This window comes from Neltuma alba, unplaced genomic scaffold, assembly GCF_004799145.2.
Source record: "Neltuma alba isolate B1F8T4 unplaced genomic scaffold, ASM479914v2 tig00011215_pilon, whole genome shotgun sequence".
Lineage (NCBI taxonomy): Eukaryota > Viridiplantae > Streptophyta > Magnoliopsida > Fabales > Fabaceae > Neltuma > Neltuma alba.
The window spans coordinates 27,168-48,656 of NW_021635939.1; the positions used below are offsets into that span (position 1 = coordinate 27,168).

The following is a 21,489-nucleotide window of genomic DNA, read 5'->3' on the forward strand; positions in this document are numbered from 1 at the left end:
ACAAAGTAAATTGATATCTCATATTCAAAACCAAATTTAACTCGCTAACTAACTCTTATTATATGCTTATATTAAATTAAAGTGGGCTTGAGGTAAGCCGCATCTCCAACTTATAAATATATTGATATCAACTTCACAAATTATAACTTAACAACACCCAATATGTAAACTACCATATAAATTATAATTAGCACTCTTCCCTTGCTCATGTTTATTCATAGCAGAGTCATGCAATTTGTGAATAGTGAAGCGTGCAACTTCCATTTTTTTAAAAAAAAAAAAATTAATGACCTTTTTTTAATTGAAATAAGTTTGATGAGAAGGCATGGCAATGGCATTTTAAGTTTAAAACGGAGTCCCCCACCTAAACAGAGAACGTACTCTTCCTCTCATGCGATCTTCTCCTTCTCTCTCTGTCTCCCTGCCTCACTAGCATTCACTGACTCCTTCTGATTCTCCACTTTGACTACTCTTCACCTTTCATTCCAAAACTCGGTTCAATCCAAACCCAACATGACAAACCACCTCGCTTTTCAGTTCCTCCATTAAGTTCTCGCAAAGAATCAGGCTTTGCCTTGTTTCGCTCATGGAAATTACAGTGACCACCACAACAGCCTTGCCTACTACAATCCAACTCAAGCTACGCCTTCCAACGTTGTTCTTCTCTGGGTCCCGTCCCCACAAAGTCTTGTCCTCTCTGGTCCTCTTGTTTTCTGAAACTGCCTCACTACCCTTTTGTCACCCCCTCACCTCGTAATTTGGCCATGGAAGCAATTTGTTGGAGTTCTGGTGTTCGGGGAAATGCCTCAGAGGCAAGTCCTGATGGTTTTCTGGATAACTATGCGGAAATAGGTGGAGGGTTTGTTTCATCTTCATCTCTGGTGTTGGACAGGGACAAGGGAGAGCTTGTGGCTGCTCCAGCCAAACTGGAGCGCAAGAGTGGGTCCAATGAGAGAAGTGTTGAAAGTTTGAAGAACCATAGCGAAGCAGAGAGGAGGAGGAGGGCAAGGATTAATGCACATCTTGACACGCTTAGGAGTGTAGTTCCGGGTGCTAAGAAGGTTTGTTTCATCTTACTTTCTTGTGTTGCTACCCTGGCTTTAGTTTATGGTGTTCGGAGGAACTAAACATGATATATGGGAGATTTCTTTCTCGTTGAATCTCCCCCGTCTTATGCTTTCTGCTTCTATGAAATATACATCTGAACTAGGCCGATAATTGTGCCCTGAAATTTGGTTGTTCCATTTCATTACTCCAACAGAAAAATCATTTGTTTGAATCACATATTTGGTAGCTCAAGGTTGTATGACGATTTATTATTTATTTTCCTCTTTCGTATTAACTATTGCAGTGAAGCGTAGCTTGATAATTCATCGTTTGATGGATCTGCATAAGTCATTTACGCATACATCTGCACTGAGGCTCTCCGCTTTTAAAACAATCGAATTTGGATATCATTCTCTTTTTGCCCCAACTATGTGTTGAATTGTATGGAAATATTCGTTGGGTGCTTCAACAATGGAAATCATTTTGCTTGGATTTTTTACCCCGACAAAGATTATACTATCGGAAAAGCGTAATCAGAGTCATCAGTACAAAGCACGTAAAAAACACAAAAACCAAAACCATAAGTAGCATAGCCGTGGAAATAAAACAGAAAGCTAAAATCCTGCATCCAGAAAGGGAGAAAGAGGGTTGGGGGCATCTGAGTTCTTTGGATCCACTTAAAGCAATAACTGCTTAGTGATTAACAAAGTTATCCACAATGGTTCAACAATCCTGTGCTGGGCATAAAGACTCTTGCCAAACAGCTTCAACCATAGGGAGAGGATCAGAAAACACGACCACTAACACAGCAATGGCCATCATCAAATCCCGGCAGAACCCATCTCAAATCACCTATTTTCTTTGTATAAGATCTGCCAACTATTATCAACCATGTTTGCAAACCAGTCAACCCACCAAAATATAGACCTCACAGCTAGGCTCATTGATTTTGAACCCGCCATGCACAATCAACTGGGCTAATATATTAGTGTATGAGATTAGGTCCTTACAAGGGACCAAGAAACCAAGCACGGGAATATTAAACCTCATAGAGCATTCAATAATACGATCAAAATCGTCTTCCCATACTTGGATATTAAACATCCTGACTTTGAGGACCAGCATATGAATTATATCCATATGGTACGGTTTTGAGTTTCTTGCATTGTATTTGCGTCTTGATGTTCATAAACATAATTTAAAACTTACTTCTCTAAGGGTTGAGCAGAGGCTGATATCAAGCGCCCAATCTGGTTAAGCTTATGCTTTCGATTATAAAACTGAGATGCAGTACCAATGTTGAATCACTCATGTCATGGTTTGAAAATCTGAAACTGTCCTTTTCTCCCTTTGACCTTGTAGATGGACAAAGCGTCATTACTTGGCGAGGTTATCAGACATTTGAAAGAGCTGAAAAGGAATGCAGCACAAGCATGTGAGGGTTTGATGATACCAAAGGACAGCGATGAAATAAGAGTTGAAGAACAGGAGGATGGTTCAAATGGCCTCCCTTATTCAATCAAAGTATCGCTATGTTGTGAATATAAACCAGGGTTGTTGCCTGAACTAAGACAAGCACTTGATGCCCTTCATCTTAAGATAATGATGGCAGAAATTGCAACCTTGGGAGGGAGGATGAAGAATGTGTTTGTTATAATTAGCTGTAGAGAGCACAACATTGAAGATACTGCATATCGTCAGCTTCTTGCCGTCTCTGTTCATCAAGCTATTAGGTCTGTACTTGATAGATTCTCTTCTTCAGAAGATCTCTTTAGAACCAGAAAGAGAAGGAGACTTTCTATATTCAGTTCATCACCTTTGGGAGATTTCTTGTGAACACCAGTTCTTGAAATAATGTATCTGAGGATTTGAAATACAGCACTTGTTTCATTTACCATGAACGAGGTAAACTTGTAACATGATCACGTGAAAATATAATAGGCATTTTATCTGGGTTAAACTTGCATTTAGAACTTTTTCTTATGATACCTTTTAGAGATAATTTGACAATTATAGAAAATCACATCAGCATATGGATGCAGAGAAAGACAGACAAAAAGTAATATTCTTTCTAAATTCTAGCTTTGTATGGTTTGAAACACAGAACACAAAAAACAGAGATCTGTGCCCAAGGAAGAAACCTAACTTCAAGTTACTCCAGTTACTCCAGTTTGAGGCCTTCCTCGAAACTCATCACACATACCCTTTCCTAGAATGAGAACTGGTGTAAATTATGTTGTTTTCAAGTCTTTTAAAGTTTTAAAGGGCATTCGGCCTTTTTCTTGATATATTTATATTAAACAATTAATGATGCCAGTTGGTGATTCAACCTTCCTTGCTCTAAACTAGAATTAAAGCTTGGGGGTCAGAGATCAAGTTAATCATTCTCTAGTTCAAGGAACTTCCAACAAAGAAAATCATATTACAATTTTTAATTTTATTGATTCTGGGAAACTGCACTTTCCTGAAATGATGAGTGGATGAGTGATGATATCATTTTAAAAGCTTTTTTGACTGAAAATAATCTTACAATATTTTTGTTGTTTTGACAAAAGGCACATAACTGCAAGATTCTTTACACACACACACTTTTTCAGTTTTTAATATAAGACTTAATTATTGAATTGATTTTGATCCTAACTATAAGATCTATTTCTTATATTTATCAATTTTTTCAACCATAATCAAGTAAAAGAGAGAGAGGATATTAAGAAAGATGATTATAGTATTTTAGGAAAAATGTGTTATATTTTTTATAATTAACTAACTTACTTAACTTTCTTAATTTAATCAAATTAGTTGAATATGTTTTATATTAAGGACCAGACTATATATATATATATAAAGTTTATGTTCATATATTATATGACTACATAGTAAGGCATTGACTTTTGAAGAATATTTTTACTCATTTCTACTGGCTGCGTGCTCGTCTGCTTTGCTCCCCCCCCCCACTCAAAACTCTCTCTTAATTTTTCAAACCTACTCATTGCACCGTCTATTTTTCAATATTTATTTTCTCAATTTTATTATTTTCCCTTTAATAAATTAGATTTTCCTTTTTGATAAACTATATTTTCTAAAATTATTAAATATACATATACATAAAAACATAATTACAAATGATTTTATTTTTGGCGAAAAACGGAAGATGATATCGTGTTTCTTTATAGTTCCACATGGCGTGTTACTATAGGGGGGAAATCTGGCGGGCCATTACAGTTAGTGTAGCCGTTATCTCATGCCTCAGGCCCTCAGCAGTGGCTCCATCGTCGGAGCTTGTCCTTCTTCTCTCCCACCCACAGAACACAATGGCTCTGTCGCCATCTCTCCAGAATCTCTCTGTTACCTCTGTCGCCAATGGGATTAGCAATACCACCTCAAGAACCAGAAGACGACCTTCTTTGGTGGTTCACATGGCGACGTCGGACACATCAATCGGTACTTTTGAAGAAGGACGGCTGGTGCGACCCAAGTGGACTGGACACACTCCTATTTCTCGTCTCGTCGTGGCTCTTATTTCCTTCAAGCCCCTCTACTCTATCCTCAAGCTCGGCGCGAGGCAGGTCCTCATAAGGTCAATTTCTCTTCCCACTGGTTTATGTTTGCGGGGCGTCTGATATTTTGATTTGACTGTGATATGTAAACTACCTGATTCTTGGATTCTTAAGTATGGTGTGTTGCATTATATTAAAACATCTTGGTTGTCAACAGGTTTTTGCGAAAAAAGTATGTCCCTTGTAAATAGAATTATATGCGTTTGAACTTAAATTTCTCATACTGCTTGTGGGATCATTTGGATTTGAAACTCGGTTACGTGTTCCTGCCATATATCTTGAACAGAAGTGTAGAGGCGCGCCATGCACTTGATCATGTTCTGAAAGATTCCTTGAAACTAGTAGTTACCTTGGATGCTAATGTATGGCCTGTTACATTATGTGAAAACGTTCTGTCTATGGCTCGTATTTGTATCTGATAGTTTCATCAAATAAGGAAATCCTTGAAACGTCTATGATTTTTTGTGTTTTTGAGTTGGTCGTTTGCCAAACGTGTTCTTAATTCAATGGAAGTGATTTTTGGATGTGTTGGGCACAGCACAGCTGAGAAGAACAACATACCTTGGAGGGAAATGGCGAAAGAGATTTTAGAGTCAGACGCGTATAAGGAGCTGGAAAGCATTCGAGACCATTCCCTAGAATACCCTGATTGTAAATTTCTTCATTGATTTTTCAGAATCCACCTTTCTACTTTCCTTTGCATTGTTATATGTTTGCTCAAATAATTGAATACAGGAAAATTTGTAAATGAATATGCTGTTTGTATTATGCTTGAATCGTTCTGCTACTCTTTCTTCTGAGAAGCATCATAGCCACATGATTTTTGATATAAGAGGAAAGCGATCTATGAAAATGTTTCTGCTATAGGAAGAAATGCCTCTTTTAAATTGAAACGTGTATTACGCCTTAGGCTTCTTATGCTTCTCATGGGGTATGCAGAAACCTTTGGATTTGAGTTTCAGTAACTTGTTTCTGTCACTGGTTTTTTGTTTCGAATTGAAATAGTTATATTAATGCCGCATTGTTAGTTTAGTAGACGCACCGTGTACTCGATCATATTCTGAAATACTCCTCACATTATAAGTTGGGAAGAAAGATTTACCTCTGCTGTCAGTTTCAAGTTCTATTGTGGCATGGCTCTTCTGTATTTTGAAATACATATTTGACCACAACATTTTCACTTTTGAATGTTCTTTTTTTCAGAGTGTAAATATGTTCCCATTTTTCTTTCATACCTCAATACGAACTTTTTACTCCTGGTAAATGGTTCCCATGGTCGCCCATACTATAGTCATTACTTACTTGTTAATGTCTTACGTTATCATTAATTTGCCCACCCGACTGTACAGATTACTTGAATCCATTCCATGGATATGACGAGGGCAATCTCACATGGCTGGTAAGAGACTTCTTTAAACTTTTACATATTCTATAGAAACTCAATCACTTCATTTCATGACGACTCCTCTTTGTGAATGTGACTAAATCAACATTAGCATGTTCTTCTTTGTTATGTATTCTCTACATTCTGTATATCTTGCTTTCCCTAGTTCAACTTCTATATTTTGGGGATATTGAAACCAGATGCTGTTTGTTTTAAACTATTTTTTCGAATATAGACAAGGCTGAACACCATTAAAAGATCCTATTATTTGTTATATGGGGCAATGTACCTTAGTCTCGTAAATGTACTGCTTAACATTCTGATGCATAACAAGGTCTGTAATGCTTATTGACCGAAAAATTGCTAACAGCTAGAAGCATGTCAAAGAACTCTTTAAGTTTCTAGAATTTCTCCAGCTTCAGGGTAATTACTAAATTTAGAGGAGAAAAAATTGAACTTCCAATCACTGATTAAGAAAAAGAAGCCAATTAGAATCACAGACATAATGAAAGAAGGCAGCCAGTTATACTCCATGCTAGCACATTGAAAGTGTTGTGGCTTTCTAAACATTATATTTTTTTCTTTATATTATATGCTTCAGAGAGAAATCATAATTAGATTATGTTATATGATAGGCAGCAGCTGAAGCAGAGGCTGCTACTTTGTCAATGGTGAGACGAGCAATTCCAGACGCTTCTTCAGTAGATGAAGCAAATCAGATACTTCGTGGCAACTGGCTTCAAGCAATCGAACAACATCATCTTAAGTATACAAAAACATCCATGATCAATGACATTCTAGATATTGGATGCTCCGTTGGTGAAAGCACAAGACATCTTGCTGCCAAGTTTCCCAATGCCAAAGTCACCGTGAGTGAGCCTTAAGTGGATAAATTTCCTTTCTCAGTACACCTGAATAAAAGAAGCCTTATACTTGGAAATTGCTATTGACTTTGACTGATATGTTTGGTCCAGGGTCTAGATCTGTCACCTTATTTTCTTGCTGTAGCTCAACTCAAAGAAAAGAATAGAGCACCACGTAAACATCCCATTAGCTGGATACATGCAAATGGAGAAAACACAGGCTTGCCTTCCAAGTCTTTTGACCTTGTTTCCATTTCTTTTGTGGTATGCCTCATCTTCCCGTTTGGTATTTCCCTAAAAAGGCTTTGGAGATTATTTTTATTTTCAATATGCATGTTATGCTATCCTAGTTAACCAAAACTTCCAACGATGAGATACTTGGAAATTTAAGAGTGACGGATGCAATTAAGGACCTTGTGGCTCATGGATCCTGAATATTCATGTGCCACAAGCTCTGCCTTTCTTGAATCTCACAAGTTCAAGCATTCATTCAGTGATATTTATGGACTGGATTTTGATTCCTTGAGTACTAACTTTATGCAGCTTCACGAATGTCCTGAAAGAGCTATAGTAAACATGATAAAGGAAGCATTCCGTCTTCTTCGACCTGGGGGCACCATAGCTTTGACAGATAATTCGGTATGTAATTCTTACCTTTTTCTTTTCTTTTCTTTCTTTCTTATTTTAAATTACCATAATAGAGTATGTTATCATAAGCACTCATATTATTGTTGATGTTTCTGCAGCCAAAATCGAAGATTCTTCAGGTATGGATTTGCCTTTTCTGCTATTTCGATCATCATGTACCAATGATGAGCCTCCAACCTAAATGTCTTAAGTTTTTATTATAAGTACAATCAACCAACATGTCCATCCACATTTTGAAAACTTCTGTGACCCTAATAGCATCACAAACTCCTTGGTGATCTTCCATATCGTGTTGGTAACCTTATTTCTCTGGGAAATTTTCTGAATGCAGGATGTTAGTTTTAAAATTTGATGCTAACTGTTGAAGATATTCAAGGGATCACAAATTAATGTTATGTAATATGTTGATATAAGCTTCAGAGATGTTCCTTTTTTAAATGGACATAACTCAGAGTCACTTTCTTAAGCTGTCTGTTATTGAGTGTGACAGAATTATTTGAACAGCTTAGAGAAACATGATCAAAGTTGTTGGCATTGGTGTTGTAGGAACTGCCCCCTGTGCTATTTACATTGTTGAAGAGCACAGAACCGTTCATTGATGAGTACTACTTGACTGATATGGAAGCTACTCTGAGGCAAGCTGGTTTTGTCAACATACAATCCATTCTTACAGACCCAAGGCACATGACTGCAACTGCAACGGTTCCCTATTGAAAATTTAAGGGGGGAAAAATTAGGAGGATAGAAAGACTTGGCTAATTATAAATGAACAGATGAACATATCTATGTAAGTTCCACTGAACCTTTTTTTTTTTTTTTTTGGGTAGTTGATAGTTATAGGTGCATTGTACTCTACCTAACTTAATTACCCAGTAGTATATTTAGAGAAGTGTGGGAATTAATTTATAGGGAAAACGAGATTGAGATTTGGTGGGATTTGGATGGGTTTGGAGGGGGGTGGGGGAAGTAGCGTCAACTGGACAGTAATGTCCACCTAATGGAAATTTTTGACAGAAGGGCTAATAAATGTATTTATTTAAAGGATCTCATGGGAAAAAAAAAAGTTCAAGAACCTCCTTCAAAACTGAAACAAGTTACAAGGACTAGAAGATTAGTTTTCTCAGATTTTTGTAATGCAATTGAAGTAGACGTACATAATTTTCACGACCTAACTAGTACTCCTCCAGTCCTTAATATAGGATTCAATTATTGAGTTGGTTTTGGTTGTAAATATAAAACCCATTTATCATATTTATCAATTTTTTCTAAATTACCCCTATAGACACTCCCTCAATCATAATCAAATAGAAGAGGAAGAGGGGGTATTAAAAAAAGATGATTATGATGTTTTAGGAAAAATGTGTCACGTTTCTTATAATTAACTAACTTACCTAACTTCCTTAATTTAATCAAATTAGTTAAATGGGTATTATATTAAGGACCGAAGGAGTATTATATTATTGAATTTTGTAAGATATGTATATAATTATACGAATTATAAAAAATTACAACTATTTTTTTTTTCCAGTTGTAATGCTAGCCTTGTCATCCCGGATGTGTCATTCTCAGCTCCAAAACAGAGGGAAAAAATCCAAATTTTCTATTGAAAATATTCCAATATAGTTCTCAGCATTTTCTAAATTAAAAATAAAATTGACTAAAATTAATTATAATTATTAAAACACCTCCTATTCCGATCCAACAACCCTAGACTAGATCCCATGCTCCCACAACCCGTCGTGTCCTCTATTTGGGACCCTTGGATCCTGACAGTCTGACACTGTTCCAATCCTTCGGTTCTTATCGCTCTAATACATAACAGAACTGGATTCGAAGCTTTTACGTCTGCGTGTTTGGCATTCTTCGCTGAGAAGGAAAACGAGACAGCCCTTCCCATCTCTTGCCCTGTGTTCACCGTCTCTCTGACATTGCGAGCCCGAAAATTCTCCATTGTTCGATTGCCTTGTCAACTTCTTCTTCTTTCCATCCACGTATAGTACAGTTCCTGATCGCTTCTGCTCCGCTCTTCTTCATTTTTCTGGCATCGAAGTTGCAATGCACACGGAGGACAAGAAAGCCGACGTTCAAGAAAGCGTGGACAAAGCCCAACAAGCTGAGGCGTTAGAACTCGTTCTTTTTCAAGTTTCTGAATGCTATGTTTATATGGTAAAAGATTGAGCGTATGTTGGAAGTTTATTGATTTTATAATTTGGGCTTTAGCGTATATCGATTTTATAATTTGGGCTTTAGTGTATATCTGTTTATTTCCCCAGCAATTGGTTTGGGCAGAGGATTGCCATAGACTGACGAAGGGTTAATTTGCTTTAACAGGAGAGTTCGAACTTAAAAGGATCAGGTTTGACTTTTGATTTTTTTATCTTCGAATACTGTCACTTAATGAAAAGAATGACTAACTGGAATTCAGAAATTCAGGGGTCAAGCTAATGTATCCCACTATTTGTGCAGATACCCGCCAGGAAAAGTGCAGGTTCTTACAGATCTCTGATCAACTTCAAATTGCTACTCCTTGTCTAATATGCGTATGATATGTTTAGTGAATCTTGAACAAGTTTCTACTTCTTGCTTGCAAGACCCGAAATTTCCAGTTTACTAGCACTTGTTTTTAAAGTTTTGTCTCAAAGTCAATTAAGAAAATGTCTTCTCTGATATTGATATCCTACTCTCAGATAAACTCTCTGATTATTAACTGCTATGCTTGTAATTAGTCAACATTTACTCTCGTGGAGTTTGTTTTAGAGCTGATGAATGGGATGTCAACAAATGGGCATGTGATGGAGTATTGAAAGTTATTAGCAAGGGACAGGAATGCATAATAAAGCTTGAAGATAAGAAAGCAGGCAAGATAACATTAGAGCTTCTCTAATCAGATCATACATGTTACTCTTTTGTGAAAAAAAAAACTGAAATAAGTAAAATATTTAACTAGGTGAATTGTTTGCTCGGGCTTTCTTAAGACATGGAGAGGCACATCCTGTGGAACCAGTTATTGACAGCAGCAGGTGGTTTTGTGAGACTATTGATGACTTTCTACTCCCCAGTTTGTCACTTTATTCCCAATGATCCCTAAGTAGTCATACTTTTGTTGTGCAGATATTTTGTTCTTCGCATAAAAGAGAACATAGGTGAGCATCTGTATTTTGCTATGCCTCTCGTTTTCAGCCCCTTTTGGATTGTGACATTTCTGAAATCTACTTTCCACGAGGCTGGAGTTGTGTAATGTGAAAATAAGACATCAAATGGAAAGGAAATTTCCTGAAAGATGCTTCAATATTCTGAAATCATTTCTTGTTTATGAATGAATTAACAGTGTTTAACAATGAGTCTCAAAAGTTCCTTGCGCAGGGTATAGAACAATATATGAAACTCTGGAATTTTATATCTATACGTGTTTAAATGTGACCGTTCGTTCTTCAGCATGGGCTGATAATAAGTATATCAACAGACAAGTGGCGGCAGTATGAAGTTCAAAGTTTTTGAGCAGGGCTTGAACAGCAACTCAGAAGAAAAGGGCGATGGAAAAGTACCTGGACATAATAATAAGTTACCCCCACCTCCTCCATCACCGCTTTCATCTGTTTCTACAATACTGAAGTCTCCAACGAACTCACCAAGAAGTTTGAGTCTTGAAAATACTTGCGTGGAAAAGACCACTCCAACAATCAGTGAAGACCAGGATTGCCAGGGTTCTCCGAAAAATCAAATTGCAGTGGACGTACCAGATGATGACGACTTTGGCGACTTTCAAGCAGCTGGTTAGCCTTGTTTAGAATAACGACCTGTTTATATGCTAGCACTCATACGTTTCTCTCATTCAAAGTTGCGGACTAACTACCACCAAAAATGATTTAGGGGGAAGTCTGGCTATCGGATTCAGAGACCAGCAAGACAGCCAAGAGACTTGAAATGTGCTGAAGATTACTCAATACATATTTGAATGAATTTATAATGCCCCACGGTCCACGGATGCCTATTTCATGCTCCTATTCCATGTTATAGCCATGGTCAAACGCGTGCTCTTTACCTCTTATTATTTTGCTTTTCGCTTTTTTTAAGAGGTCAGGTTAAGACCGGAATCTTTCAGTAAAGGACTAAAATACCATCAAAGCTAGAAGTGAATTGTTTCTATTTACCAACTGCCCCAGATTGCAATTCATTCCATCAAGAAAGATCACCATACATACAGTGAAAATACTCCGAAAAAGAACTAAATTCTTCTCACATGACCAGTTTCCTGCGGAATTTCCTCGCCACAGCTTTCGCTGCAGGTCAAATTTGGGCGACTGAATTATTTTGTATTCAGAAATTTAAAGAGAACAAAGAAACCTCAAAACGCGTTACTAAATCTGGAACGCAACAATCGTCCAAGGATGGTAAACGCGAAATACAAACTTCGTCAGTTCGCCATGCATATCACCCTTTTTTTTTGGCATACGTCTAGCACTTCGGCTTGGCCATGGAAAAGAGGTAAGAAACATTTTGAAAACTTGACCAGCCCTTCGTCTGCAGCATTTACCACTTCGATGGAAAGAGTTCATGAATCTTATTTCATCACTATGGGCCCTAAGTAAGCTTGAACACATTAACTGTACAACTGTCATCGTCTCAGCCACCTGATAGGCAGGAAAGATTATTACTTCTCACTAACTGCTGAATTGCTCACCTTCCAAAACCTTTTGCACAAAACCAGAGAATTAAACTCACCTTCCTTAATTGTAAAAACAAAGTAATAATATCTCTCTAATGTTACTCTAACCAGCCCAATGCCAAACTCAGGCTACCATATGGAATGAGATTTCATGTGAACCATTAATGGCTCCAAGCACTTGGAATTACATATCTTTGTACAACACCAAGAATCCTGAATCTGCCACTACAAAAGCAAAAAACAAAAGAACGAGTCACTAGCAGAACTTAATGAGAAGCAGCAGTTAGCAATGCGCACATGCTAGGAAAAATCATCTTATGTCTACCTAATATCGACAACATTCAACTAATTCAACTAAAGATTATACAAAGTTTGTGTCAGGACAAATAAGGCCACGAGTAGCTAGATGCAAGAGTTCCAACAAATAGCAAGAAAAAGATCCCATACTGCATTGGTAGGATCACTGTTGACCTCGAGAATGCTTCCTCTATACATCAGCTGTAAAATTTAGAGCCGTAACATGGAAGCTTTGGCTTCAGACCACCAATTAGGCAAAGCATCTCATCATTATCTAACTCTAAATACCAGAGAACTGCCACAAGAAATGAAAATAAAAGGTTAGAATATCGGTTATTATAGCTTGTAATTTGTTCATCTCATATTCTTCATAGTCAGTCAGTGAATTTGATATAGGTGCATTTGGATGTGTTTATGGGTTATTCCAGGCAAAGATTATATCGGGTAACATTCATCCAAATGCTAATAATTACTCAGGGACTTGCTTAAAAGCCGAGGTAATGAGAAAATTGAACCAGCATATTTTGAATGAGGTAAGGCATTTCAAAAGGCAGTATTTCTTTTTGAGTAAAGGTGCACTTTTAACCCTGACGTTATTTCTTAGGTGTGAGAAATAACATCATGGGTAAAATTGCACAAAGAGAAAAAAAAAAGATTGTGAGCAAAATTGCGCACATAAAAATATGATTGTGGGTAAAATTGCACCGCTGCAAAGATCAGAATGCTGGGTGCTGAGAAATAAGTTCAAGGGTACAATTGCACCTTTAACCTTTCTTTTTCCTCCCCCCCGGGGAGGGGCATTGAAGGTCAACGACAAAATGCAGCACAGATATATGCAGACTTGTGAACGTTCATTAGCGTGACAACCATCTGTCAAACTTCAGAGTACATAGAAAGCATATTAAAAGCACAATGGGCAGTTTCCACATTAAACTGAAACCATTTGACAAAACTTCCGGGTCAAATAGAGCTATGCCACCCAACACAATGCCGCAATGCTGAAGATGCATTGGATGTACACTTTGTAATGGCTCCTATATAAACAGCAAATTGGAGCCACTAAATAGAACTTTAATTTAAGGAAAATAAAAGCACATAAATCCTCAAGCATAAAAAAAAAAATCTTCAAGCAAATGTTTTAACAGGGCATATTTTACAGGTATAAAAAATATGGGCATATTTTACAATATGGAAACTGCCTGTAGCCTCTAATTTTAGGTATAAAAAATGCGTCACTCAATCAGACACATGCATGGACAATGCCATAACATGCCCGAAAGAAGCATCTATATGTATGGCATCATTCTCACCCTCTAGATTAATCGACATCACATGAAAATTATTTACAGCAAAACAAGAGAGTATACAGCACATATCGTGCACCTAAACCAGCTTATTTTTGCAGCATTGAATAAAATGCTGTATCAAACACTATTGAATCTGAACCTCATTTCTTCTACTCACCATGCAATCTCAAAATTCAAATTGCAATTGCAAAGCTAAAAGGGGGGGGGGGAAAGGTAAAAATAATAATGTTAAAATATGGTGAGGAAAACTTCGGACATACAAAGAAGCTAAAGTTAAGCCTAGTTCATTTACGACCAGAACCAGCGACTTGTAAATATAAATATCAAGTGCGCCAAGAATGAAATAAGTCATACAACTCACGATCAAGCAGCAACTACTAAATTACATGCAACTCAAACATGACTCATACTTGAGAGAAAATTTAGCTCCAAAACCATAGACACTCGTACTCCTCTCCTTGATTTAAGAGCATACGTAAAGGGAAATGAATAGATGCAGATAATATAGAATATAAAAACAGAGCATATCCAAAGCAGGGAATTCAATGGCTATGATCGTACCTGAGAGAATATATTCAAGTTCCTTGTGATCCTGCATCAGATCCGGATGCTGAGGAGCTTTCAGTATCAGAATCTGCAAAATGACATAACAGTGAGAAAGATAGAAACGAGAACTGCATATATTAAAAGTTAGAGGTATGTTATTCAGACTAAAAATTCAAGTACCAGTTGAAGAGGAGCCTGAATCACTGCTTGAGCTGCTAGAACTACTTGACCTACTACCATTGTCCAGTGGTTTATACCCTCGCGCAGGCAATGATGGGGGTACATTCCTTTCATCTGCTCACAAAATACATGTCCCAATCAATTAATTATTAATTAGTTGAAATAAACAATAGTTTAAACACCACAAGTTTGGCTTAACTATAGATATAGACTACCTGCTAAATTTTCTTTTGGAACCTCAACTGTATCAGATGCCTGGACGCGCAAAAAATTATAAACTTGCAGTCAGAAATCATAAGAAATCAGTAACAAAAAAGGCCAACAAATACAAGTCAGAACTCAAACTATACCTTTTGTGGGGCATTCTTTGCAGATTCTGCCCTTTGAATAGCAAGTTCAGCCTTCCTCTTGTTCTTGCTCAAACTTTTCTTGTAATTGGTCACAAATCTATCAAGCTCCCAAAGAGTCTCGGTATCAACACTATCAATGTCCACTTCAATCTCATCATCATGTTGAGAAAGAGCTGTATTTCTTTTTTTAATGATCTGTACAATGGCATCTAACTTCTCTGGAGGGAGACTCTGGAGGTTTGTGCTAAGTTTCTGCTTTTCCTCATAGGTCATGTCTCTTTTATAAGGATCCTTTGCCTTTGGCTTCTTTGGAGCAGGGGTTCTACTTGATGGAGTAATGCGCACTGACTTTGGGGTTTGCATCATTGATTCTGATCTATCCAAAATCCTTCTCATATCAAGAGGTGGTGGAAGGAATCCAGTAGCATTTCTAGACATTGGTGAGGGCAAAGGAAGAGCTGTCCCATAATCATGTGCATATCTTATCTCACGATTGAAATCTGATTCTATTGTAGCCCATTTGTCCTCAAATATCTTTGATAGCAGGTCTGCCATTACATGAACATCTTGGCCTGGTGGGTTATATTTCATAGCGTTGCGAAATGTAAGTCTCACATCCTCTGCAAATTCCTTGGGCGATTTGTACCAATTCTTATTAAGCCTAGTTTTCACAGTACCTAGGTCCATTGGATGCGAGATTATGCTAAAATAATCCTGCAATCCAAGCCCCTCAACGTCAACAGGAGCATTAAACACCCAACCATGCTTGTGTTTCATCAACTTCTCAAGCAACGAACTACAGCTTTTGAAAACTTTCGATCCCATCCCAAAACCACGTCGCATTTCTCCCCCACCCTGCTTCTTTCCATTTAATTTTGACTTCTTATTGCTCTCTGCAGGAGGGAATTTATCTTTCCCAAGCAAGAACTCTGAATTCCTATATAACTGGTTTGCCTTGGGCGTTCTCTTTTCCTTCTCAACTATTTCACTGGCTCCGTGACTATTCTCTAGCACTGACAAATTTAACCGGTGCGAAGGCCTGATAGATTCTTGGGGAACAACAGATGCGCCCTCAGACTGAACACGCCTTGGCACAATGCCATTATCAATTCTATCACTCACCAGAGGATTTGACTTACCATACTTACCAATCTGCCCCAGTTTCACTTCAATTTTTCTGACCAAACTTCTCACTGTATCAAGCTCATTTTCAAGCTTCCTCTTGAGCTCCAATACCTCTTGCTTTGACCTTGAGGACAAGTTTATCTTAATTCGATTATCCAATCCTGACTTTACAGCGCCATTTCCTGATGGCAACTCCCGAGTCCTAGGAGTAGCCTCCTCCTGTCGATTGGAACTCGAAGGTTCGTCCTGCTGATGATGGGGGCTCGAATGTTCGTCCAGCTGACAGTTGAGGCTAGAAGGTTCATTCTGCTGACGTTTTAAGGTGGACGAGTCATCTGAAACCGCGTCCGGTCTCGGATTTAGTAGTGGCTGAGCCGAATTTCCATCCTCGGGCAATATAGTCTGGGGTTGTTCCTGAGCCGACTCGTTGTTCTCATTCTTCTCGGTCTCTACGACATTATCGTTCTTGACCATGCTGTTGTTGTTGTTGATGTCATCTTTGTTGGCAGTTGTCGTAGCTGGGGCAGCGTTGGGAACAACAGCGGACAAGGCATTAGCTCTGTTCTTAGGTCCTTTATATGCTTTCCTCGTGTACACCTTGTTCTCATTATATCTCTGCTTCACCTTAGCTCCATCATCTCCTCCCACTATAGGCCCCGACGCCATACATCCAAAACCCTAATTCTTCCTCTTCACACTTGCCTCACTAACACCGATTTCAAATCCCAACCAAATAACCAAAACTAGAGTTTTATGGACCCAAAGACGGAAAAAAGCCCCAAAACCTAAATTTCTAGGGCTCCCACAGACTCTTCTCCAGCGAAATCCGAATACACCGACTTTCACCTTTGCAGACGAAGACAACCAACCTAGGCGCGAAGCGAGGAAGAAACAGGCCAAAACAGAGGCACCTAGGGCTGCAAAATAGACAGTAGGGTTTCGAGCTTGCTACCTTGTTTCAATCAGATCTTGCACTCTCTACTTCGCTACACACACTCTCTCTCTAGAACTCTTCGTCTTCCTCTTTCGCTCTCTCTCTCTCTAAACGGAGATCGTTTTATCAGACACCAGGTGTACGGCAACGGTGGGTTTCGTGCGGAACCATGAACCAGACGCAGCGTTTGGGTTACTTCCTAGAGTCGTGCCCGGGAAGTATCACAGCACCAAGAATGAAGGGTGTGGACTCACTCGAGTATGTGGCATGTGCACAGCACGCACCAATGGGAAGGAGAGAAGTCTGGAACGTGCAAATGACCGACGAATTAAAGGAGGGAAAGCTTTAATGGCGGGGATTTTCGTTTGCGAAAATTTGAAGAGTTCTCGCAGTCGGAGACATCGTGCGTGAATACACCTGCCCGCTCGGCGGGGAACTGGGTTGGGATCTATTTCCACGCGCCGGCACGGCGCCTGGAGGCCATCGGTGCTGCTGCTTTCTTTTTCCCTTTTGGGCCAATTGGTAGGTCCTAACCCAGGGCAAGAGCCCAAAGTTTATATTTTCGGCAAATACGGCCTATAGTAATGTGCCTAAAACTTTCCCCAAGTTCTTGCCGGCTGTTTTTATTAAGGAAAAAAGAGCAAGTTAAATTAATAAATTAATAGTATTTGATTTTTCTTTGTAACTTGTATCAATATATACGATAAATAAATCCTTGTCTATCTATATCTATATGGAAATTTTGAAGCAAGTCATAAAATTTATAAATCTTTATATTTATTTTATGATGCATTTTCTATACTTTACAGAGGCTTTATATTATTCAAATTTGAGATTTCCCCGGTCAAAAAAATTTGAGAAGATTTATTTTTTTTTTTCCAAAAAAGGTGGAAGGAATATGAACCAAAATCTTTACCAAGAAATCTGGCGAACCAAAAAAAAAACGGGTTCTTTACCAAAAAGTAAGAACAAAAATGTTACTATTTAACTTTGGAGTTTTGACTTTTGAGGACGTTTCCGTGAAAGCTCTATTTTGTCGGCGGATCTGTGATTTACATTTCTACCTACGGGATTGAAACAAGACAAAGGAACAAAAGCGTCGTGGCAACATACCAAGAATGGTTTTTTTTTTTTTTTTGAAATTTTCTTTTGGGTCCGACGAGAATAGGATTATAAATCCCACGATCCCCTCTGCCAAACAGTTGCTACTCTGGAAATCAACATTCAACAACCATTCATTCCAGATCCTTGAAAGTAACTTTAAAATTAGGAAAAATTGTACATAGGTCTCACATAAGACAACTTATTCATAAAAATTCCTGAAAATTCCAAAATGATTTCTAAATCCCGAAAGACCTATGTATAATAAATTGAAATTATGAAATTACCTATTTATTCTCATTAATTTTATTGCAGTAATCTATTTACAACCTCAACAATTATACCAGAGGCACTGTTGAGGTTGTTAACCACTTCTCCTCGGGTTGTCAATAGACACTATTGAGGTTGTAAATGAATGGGAATAAATAGGTAATTTCACAATTACAATTTATTACACACAGTCCCCTGAAGATTTGAGAGTTATTTTGAGATTTCAAGAAATTTTTGGTGAATTAATTGTCTTGTGTGGAATTTGAATGTAATTTTCTCTTAAAATTATGAACTTGGAATCTACCAGTCTTTTCACACCCCCACACGCATCTCAAAACCTGACTTCCAGCCGGGCCCAAAAAAACATTAAAAAAAGGAGCCTGATTTCTTATTTTAGGGTTATATTCTTTTTTTTTTTTTCCATGCAATTTTTAGGGTCATATCCTACCTATGGCCTTGCGGATTCTCTCGCCAAACAGGCGTTGAAGGGCACAAATGGATTACAAATCCTTGGACCCGAGCAACTCCAGGAATCAACTCTTTTCGAACCTGGCTAAGCCTTTTTGCTTTGTGTTCGATTGTTTTGCTGTCTTTATTTCCGTTGTACCAAAAAAAATGTAACGGGTTATCTCGCGGAAAAAAAAGAAAGGCCCAAAAAGAATACAACATTAGTGGCCACATGGCCTAATGGGCCTCAACAAGTGTCTTTGGGGATACTTGAATATGGGCACCCTTTGATTGATACATGTAAATCAATAAATAATCATACTTTACCGTTGATATTATATGTGTGCGCGCGTATTATTTTTATGCAGGCCATTGATATTATATTAGCATCGTTAATGTGAAATGAAAAAATTATGGCAAGATGCAATGTTTACAAATGGTCAATAGGAAAATTCATTCTGGTATATTTTACTGTTTTGTGAGAGCTTGATAATTAATATATAAAAATTAAAAAAAATTAATTAATTTAGTTATTTGTAACAAGAAATGTGTGTTGATTTTCTCAAAATATCTCTTTTAATACCTTACTCTCTTAGTGGCAAACCCGGCCCCTTTAATATTTATAATAAATAAGGAGAGTTTGAAAACAAACTAAGTATATTAAAATATTACATTTAAGACTAAAATAAATCTCCTTATTAGCTTATATATTTAGGATTGAAAGTATTACTATGCAGTCCCACATAAATAACTTAATTACTAAAAAGTTTCACAACAAATTAATAGTACGTAATGACAAGTTTCGGTACAAAAAATGACAACAAATACATATTACTCATTCGTAGTAAAAAATTTAAAAAATTACGTGGGTGGCTTATATATGACAATTTTCTAAATGTATAATCCATATGAATATTGGTGGGAGATATAGCCCGGCCACCTGTAGCTCAACTAATAAACATGCCTTTTTCTTAGTGAAAAAATTTCACTTTTTATGTGTACACGCCATGTGCCATAAACTTGCAAAGGAACACTTGTGCGCTTGGAGATTTTATTTGTTTAGCTCATTGTTATCAAATGAGCTCTTTTTAAAAGTTGCGCAAAAGATAAAGAAGGTGGCACCCATAAAGAAAGAAAAAGGTCTTAAAGGATGTCGAATCCAACTAATAAGAACCCCTTTTAATTTTCACAATTGTATTAAATAAATTAAAATACACATACGTGTTAAACAAAACTACCATTCAACAGTTTTTCATCTTTTCTTATCAAACGAAAACCATGTAAATTTAAATTATTTTCTCAAGGTGATCGTCATGATCCAGTGAGAGAAAATTAATGCGCTGGTACAAAACAATAAACCCTAGCTATGAGTACAGACATATATATATTCCTTAGAGATGAAATGGAGAGGCCTTGGAACATTAAATTCTATGAACTGTATGTTACAAGATTATTATGGGGTTTGGGTCCTACGTACCAGCTAGGCAGAAGTTGTGCTCTATGATTGCTTCAAGCAGCATATGTGAGTCAGAAATTTAATTTTTGATAATAACCAGCGGAAAAAGAACTGCATGTGTCTATCAAATCATTCCATTTGTTGCAAACCAATATATAAACGCACAATGGAAGTAATTAATTAGATCAGATTCTACGAAATCATCATAGTCACCAATCCGCATGTCATCATCAAACCACATGCATGTCTCTTTGAGCTGCTGTAGATTGCTTCCATGTCATATCAATTATTGTATTCACATATTTAATACTTTTCTGATCTTAAATATAAGATTTCGTTTAATTTTTATTTTGGTCCTAAATATGCTATTCTAATCCATTTTCTATCCCATATTTATCTATTTTTTATCAAGATGGTTATGTAATAATGATAGTTCTAGCCAATACACTTGATTAGCAAGGATATTTTAGGAAATATAACACCTGTTTATTACAAATAACTAACTTAACTAGTTTTCTTAGCTTACTCAAATTAATCAACCAGTTCTTATATTAAGAACCAGAAATAGTACCATTTAACTTGCTACGTGTTTTTCTATGATTTAAAACAACCATGATGCGCAGGATATTCCTTTTTTTGGGGAAAAAAATATTATCTAGTGTTATGTGATCACATTAATTCAAATATTATAAAAGTTTAATTGAGAGTATGTAGCTCTCTCATCAATGTAATCTTCTCATTCATGATGCTCAAACTCTGTATCATGCATTGAAGGAAAATGAAGTTCGTTTCACAAAATAGACAAGTGATGTTAATACTGGTTAAGTTAAGAGTTTACGTGAGAGTTAAATAAATTAGCATGTGAGCTTATACAAACTTTCCCTCTTCGCTTAGCCCACTAATTCGGCACATTAAATGTACAATATGCTAAAAGAGTACTTCATTGGATTCTAATTATAGGATGAGTTGAAGTTATCAAAGTTCTTTTCGATAGAAAATATAAGACAAATGTAATGTTTATATTTTTTCCAATCTTGCCCTTCTCTTATACCATGCCAAGTGATTGACGTGCTTTTAATTCTAATGTAAAACTTTATTATGGACATCAATTGTAGTAGTGAAAGACAAAATTGATGATAAAAATATGTCCCGGCCCTAAAAACCAATAAAGTAGGAGTTAATATTAACGGGGGAAGCTAAGGAAGGAATTTAGCCTATTATATTCTCCCCTCGCGTTTCTAACACACACACGCACAGCTTATAGGGTTGGTTGCACTTAAAGGTAATATCCTCTTACTTACTCATAAATTA

At 37.2% G+C, this 21,489-nt stretch overlaps 4 protein-coding genes across 18 annotated transcripts; 3 read left to right on the forward strand and 1 right to left on the reverse strand.

The window, feature by feature from the left end:
• The first annotated feature begins 358 nt into the window (after positions 1 to 358).
• On the forward strand, positions 359 to 3,007 carry LOC114762473 (putative transcription factor bHLH107). Its single transcript, XM_028951957.1, has 2 exons — positions 359 to 1,061; positions 2,410 to 3,007. Exons 1-2 carry the CDS (start codon positions 765 to 767, stop codon positions 2,881 to 2,883), a joined length of 771 nt encoding a protein of 256 aa, XP_028807790.1. The 5' UTR covers positions 359 to 764; the 3' UTR covers positions 2,884 to 3,007.
• Positions 3,008 to 4,300: 1,293 nt separating this feature from the next.
• On the forward strand, positions 4,301 to 8,435 carry LOC114762470 (trans-aconitate 2-methyltransferase-like). 3 transcript variants are annotated; one of them, XM_028951952.1, is made up of 8 exons: positions 4,301 to 4,624; positions 5,143 to 5,255; positions 5,954 to 6,003; positions 6,624 to 6,857; positions 6,963 to 7,115; positions 7,395 to 7,490; positions 7,598 to 7,618; positions 8,046 to 8,435. In XM_028951952.1, the coding sequence occupies exons 1-8, from the start codon at positions 4,359 to 4,361 to the stop codon at positions 8,211 to 8,213; spliced, it is 1,101 nt and encodes a 366-aa protein (XP_028807785.1). In that variant the 5' UTR covers positions 4,301 to 4,358; the 3' UTR covers positions 8,214 to 8,435. The 3 variants fall into 3 exon arrangements, with proteins under 3 accessions (XP_028807785.1, XP_028807786.1, XP_028807787.1); XM_028951954.1 differs by having other exon boundaries at positions 4,505 to 4,624; positions 5,148 to 5,255; XM_028951953.1 differs by lacking the exon at positions 5,954 to 6,003 and having other exon boundaries at positions 6,628 to 6,857.
• An 803-nt stretch (positions 8,436 to 9,238) lies between these two features.
• LOC114762474 (uncharacterized protein At1g03900-like) lies at positions 9,239 to 11,924 on the forward strand. Of its 7 annotated transcripts, none has more exons than XM_028951963.1 (7): positions 9,239 to 9,665; positions 9,831 to 9,855; positions 9,933 to 9,987; positions 10,257 to 10,357; positions 10,447 to 10,527; positions 10,611 to 10,642; positions 11,002 to 11,924. In XM_028951963.1, exons 1-6 carry the CDS (start codon positions 9,555 to 9,557, stop codon positions 10,628 to 10,630), a joined length of 393 nt encoding a protein of 130 aa, XP_028807796.1. In that variant the 5' UTR covers positions 9,239 to 9,554; the 3' UTR covers positions 10,631 to 10,642; positions 11,002 to 11,924. The 7 variants fall into 7 exon arrangements, 6 of the variants coding, with proteins under 6 accessions (XP_028807796.1, XP_028807794.1, XP_028807793.1 ...); XM_028951961.1 differs by having other exon boundaries at positions 10,447 to 10,519; positions 10,963 to 11,924; XM_028951960.1 differs by having other exon boundaries at positions 10,447 to 10,519.
• LOC114762469 (transcription factor GTE4) lies at positions 11,637 to 16,768 on the reverse strand. Of its 7 annotated transcripts, none has more exons than XR_003742254.1 (7): positions 14,846 to 16,768; positions 14,711 to 14,750; positions 14,496 to 14,609; positions 14,331 to 14,403; positions 12,613 to 12,757; positions 12,222 to 12,384; positions 11,637 to 12,130 (listed from the first exon to the last, which is right to left on the reverse strand). XR_003742254.1 is itself a non-coding variant. In XM_028951951.1 (5 exons), the coding sequence occupies exons 1-4, from the start codon at positions 16,634 to 16,636 to the stop codon at positions 14,345 to 14,347; spliced, it is 2,004 nt and encodes a 667-aa protein (XP_028807784.1). In that variant the 5' UTR covers positions 16,637 to 16,768; the 3' UTR covers positions 12,766 to 13,340; positions 14,331 to 14,344. The 7 variants fall into 7 exon arrangements, 2 of the variants coding, with proteins under 2 accessions (XP_028807784.1, XP_028807783.1); XR_003742255.1 differs by having other exon boundaries at positions 12,222 to 12,390; XR_003742256.1 differs by having other exon boundaries at positions 11,637 to 12,384; positions 14,496 to 14,614; positions 14,716 to 14,750.
• Positions 16,769 to 21,489: the final 4,721 nt, after the last annotated feature.

Bases quoted from the DNA above. Each gene is read 5' to 3' on its own strand.
- LOC114762469 (XM_028951951.1), bottom strand. From the start codon at position 16,636: ATGGCGTCGGGGCCTATAGTGGGAGGAGATGATGGAGCTAAGGTGAAG. The intron at 14,610-14,710 runs GTAGTCTATATC...TTTTGTGAGCAG, and splicing joins TCCAAAAGAAAATTTAGCAG to ATGAAAGGAATGTACCCCCA. The intron at 14,404-14,495 runs GTACTTGAATTT...GTCATTTTGCAG, and splicing joins TTCAGGCTCCTCTTCAACTG to ATTCTGATACTGAAAGCTCC.
- LOC114762474 (XM_028951959.1), top strand. From the start codon at position 9,555: ATGCACACGGAGGACAAGAAAGCCGACGTTCAAGAAAGCGTGGACAAA. The intron at 9,856-9,932 runs GTTTGACTTTTG...TCAGAAATTCAG, and splicing joins TTCGAACTTAAAAGGATCAG to GGGTCAAGCTAATGTATCCC. The intron at 10,358-10,446 runs GCAAGATAACAT...ATATTTAACTAG, and splicing joins GCTTGAAGATAAGAAAGCAG to GTGAATTGTTTGCTCGGGCT.
- LOC114762470 (XM_028951952.1), top strand. From the start codon at position 4,359: ATGGCTCTGTCGCCATCTCTCCAGAATCTCTCTGTTACCTCTGTCGCC. The intron at 4,625-5,142 runs GTCAATTTCTCT...TGTTGGGCACAG, and splicing joins GCGAGGCAGGTCCTCATAAG to CACAGCTGAGAAGAACAACA. The intron at 7,619-8,045 runs GTATGGATTTGC...TTGGTGTTGTAG, and splicing joins CAAAATCGAAGATTCTTCAG to GAACTGCCCCCTGTGCTATT.
- LOC114762473 (XM_028951957.1), top strand. From the start codon at position 765: ATGGAAGCAATTTGTTGGAGTTCTGGTGTTCGGGGAAATGCCTCAGAG. The intron at 1,062-2,409 runs GTTTGTTTCATC...TTGACCTTGTAG, and splicing joins TAGTTCCGGGTGCTAAGAAG to ATGGACAAAGCGTCATTACT.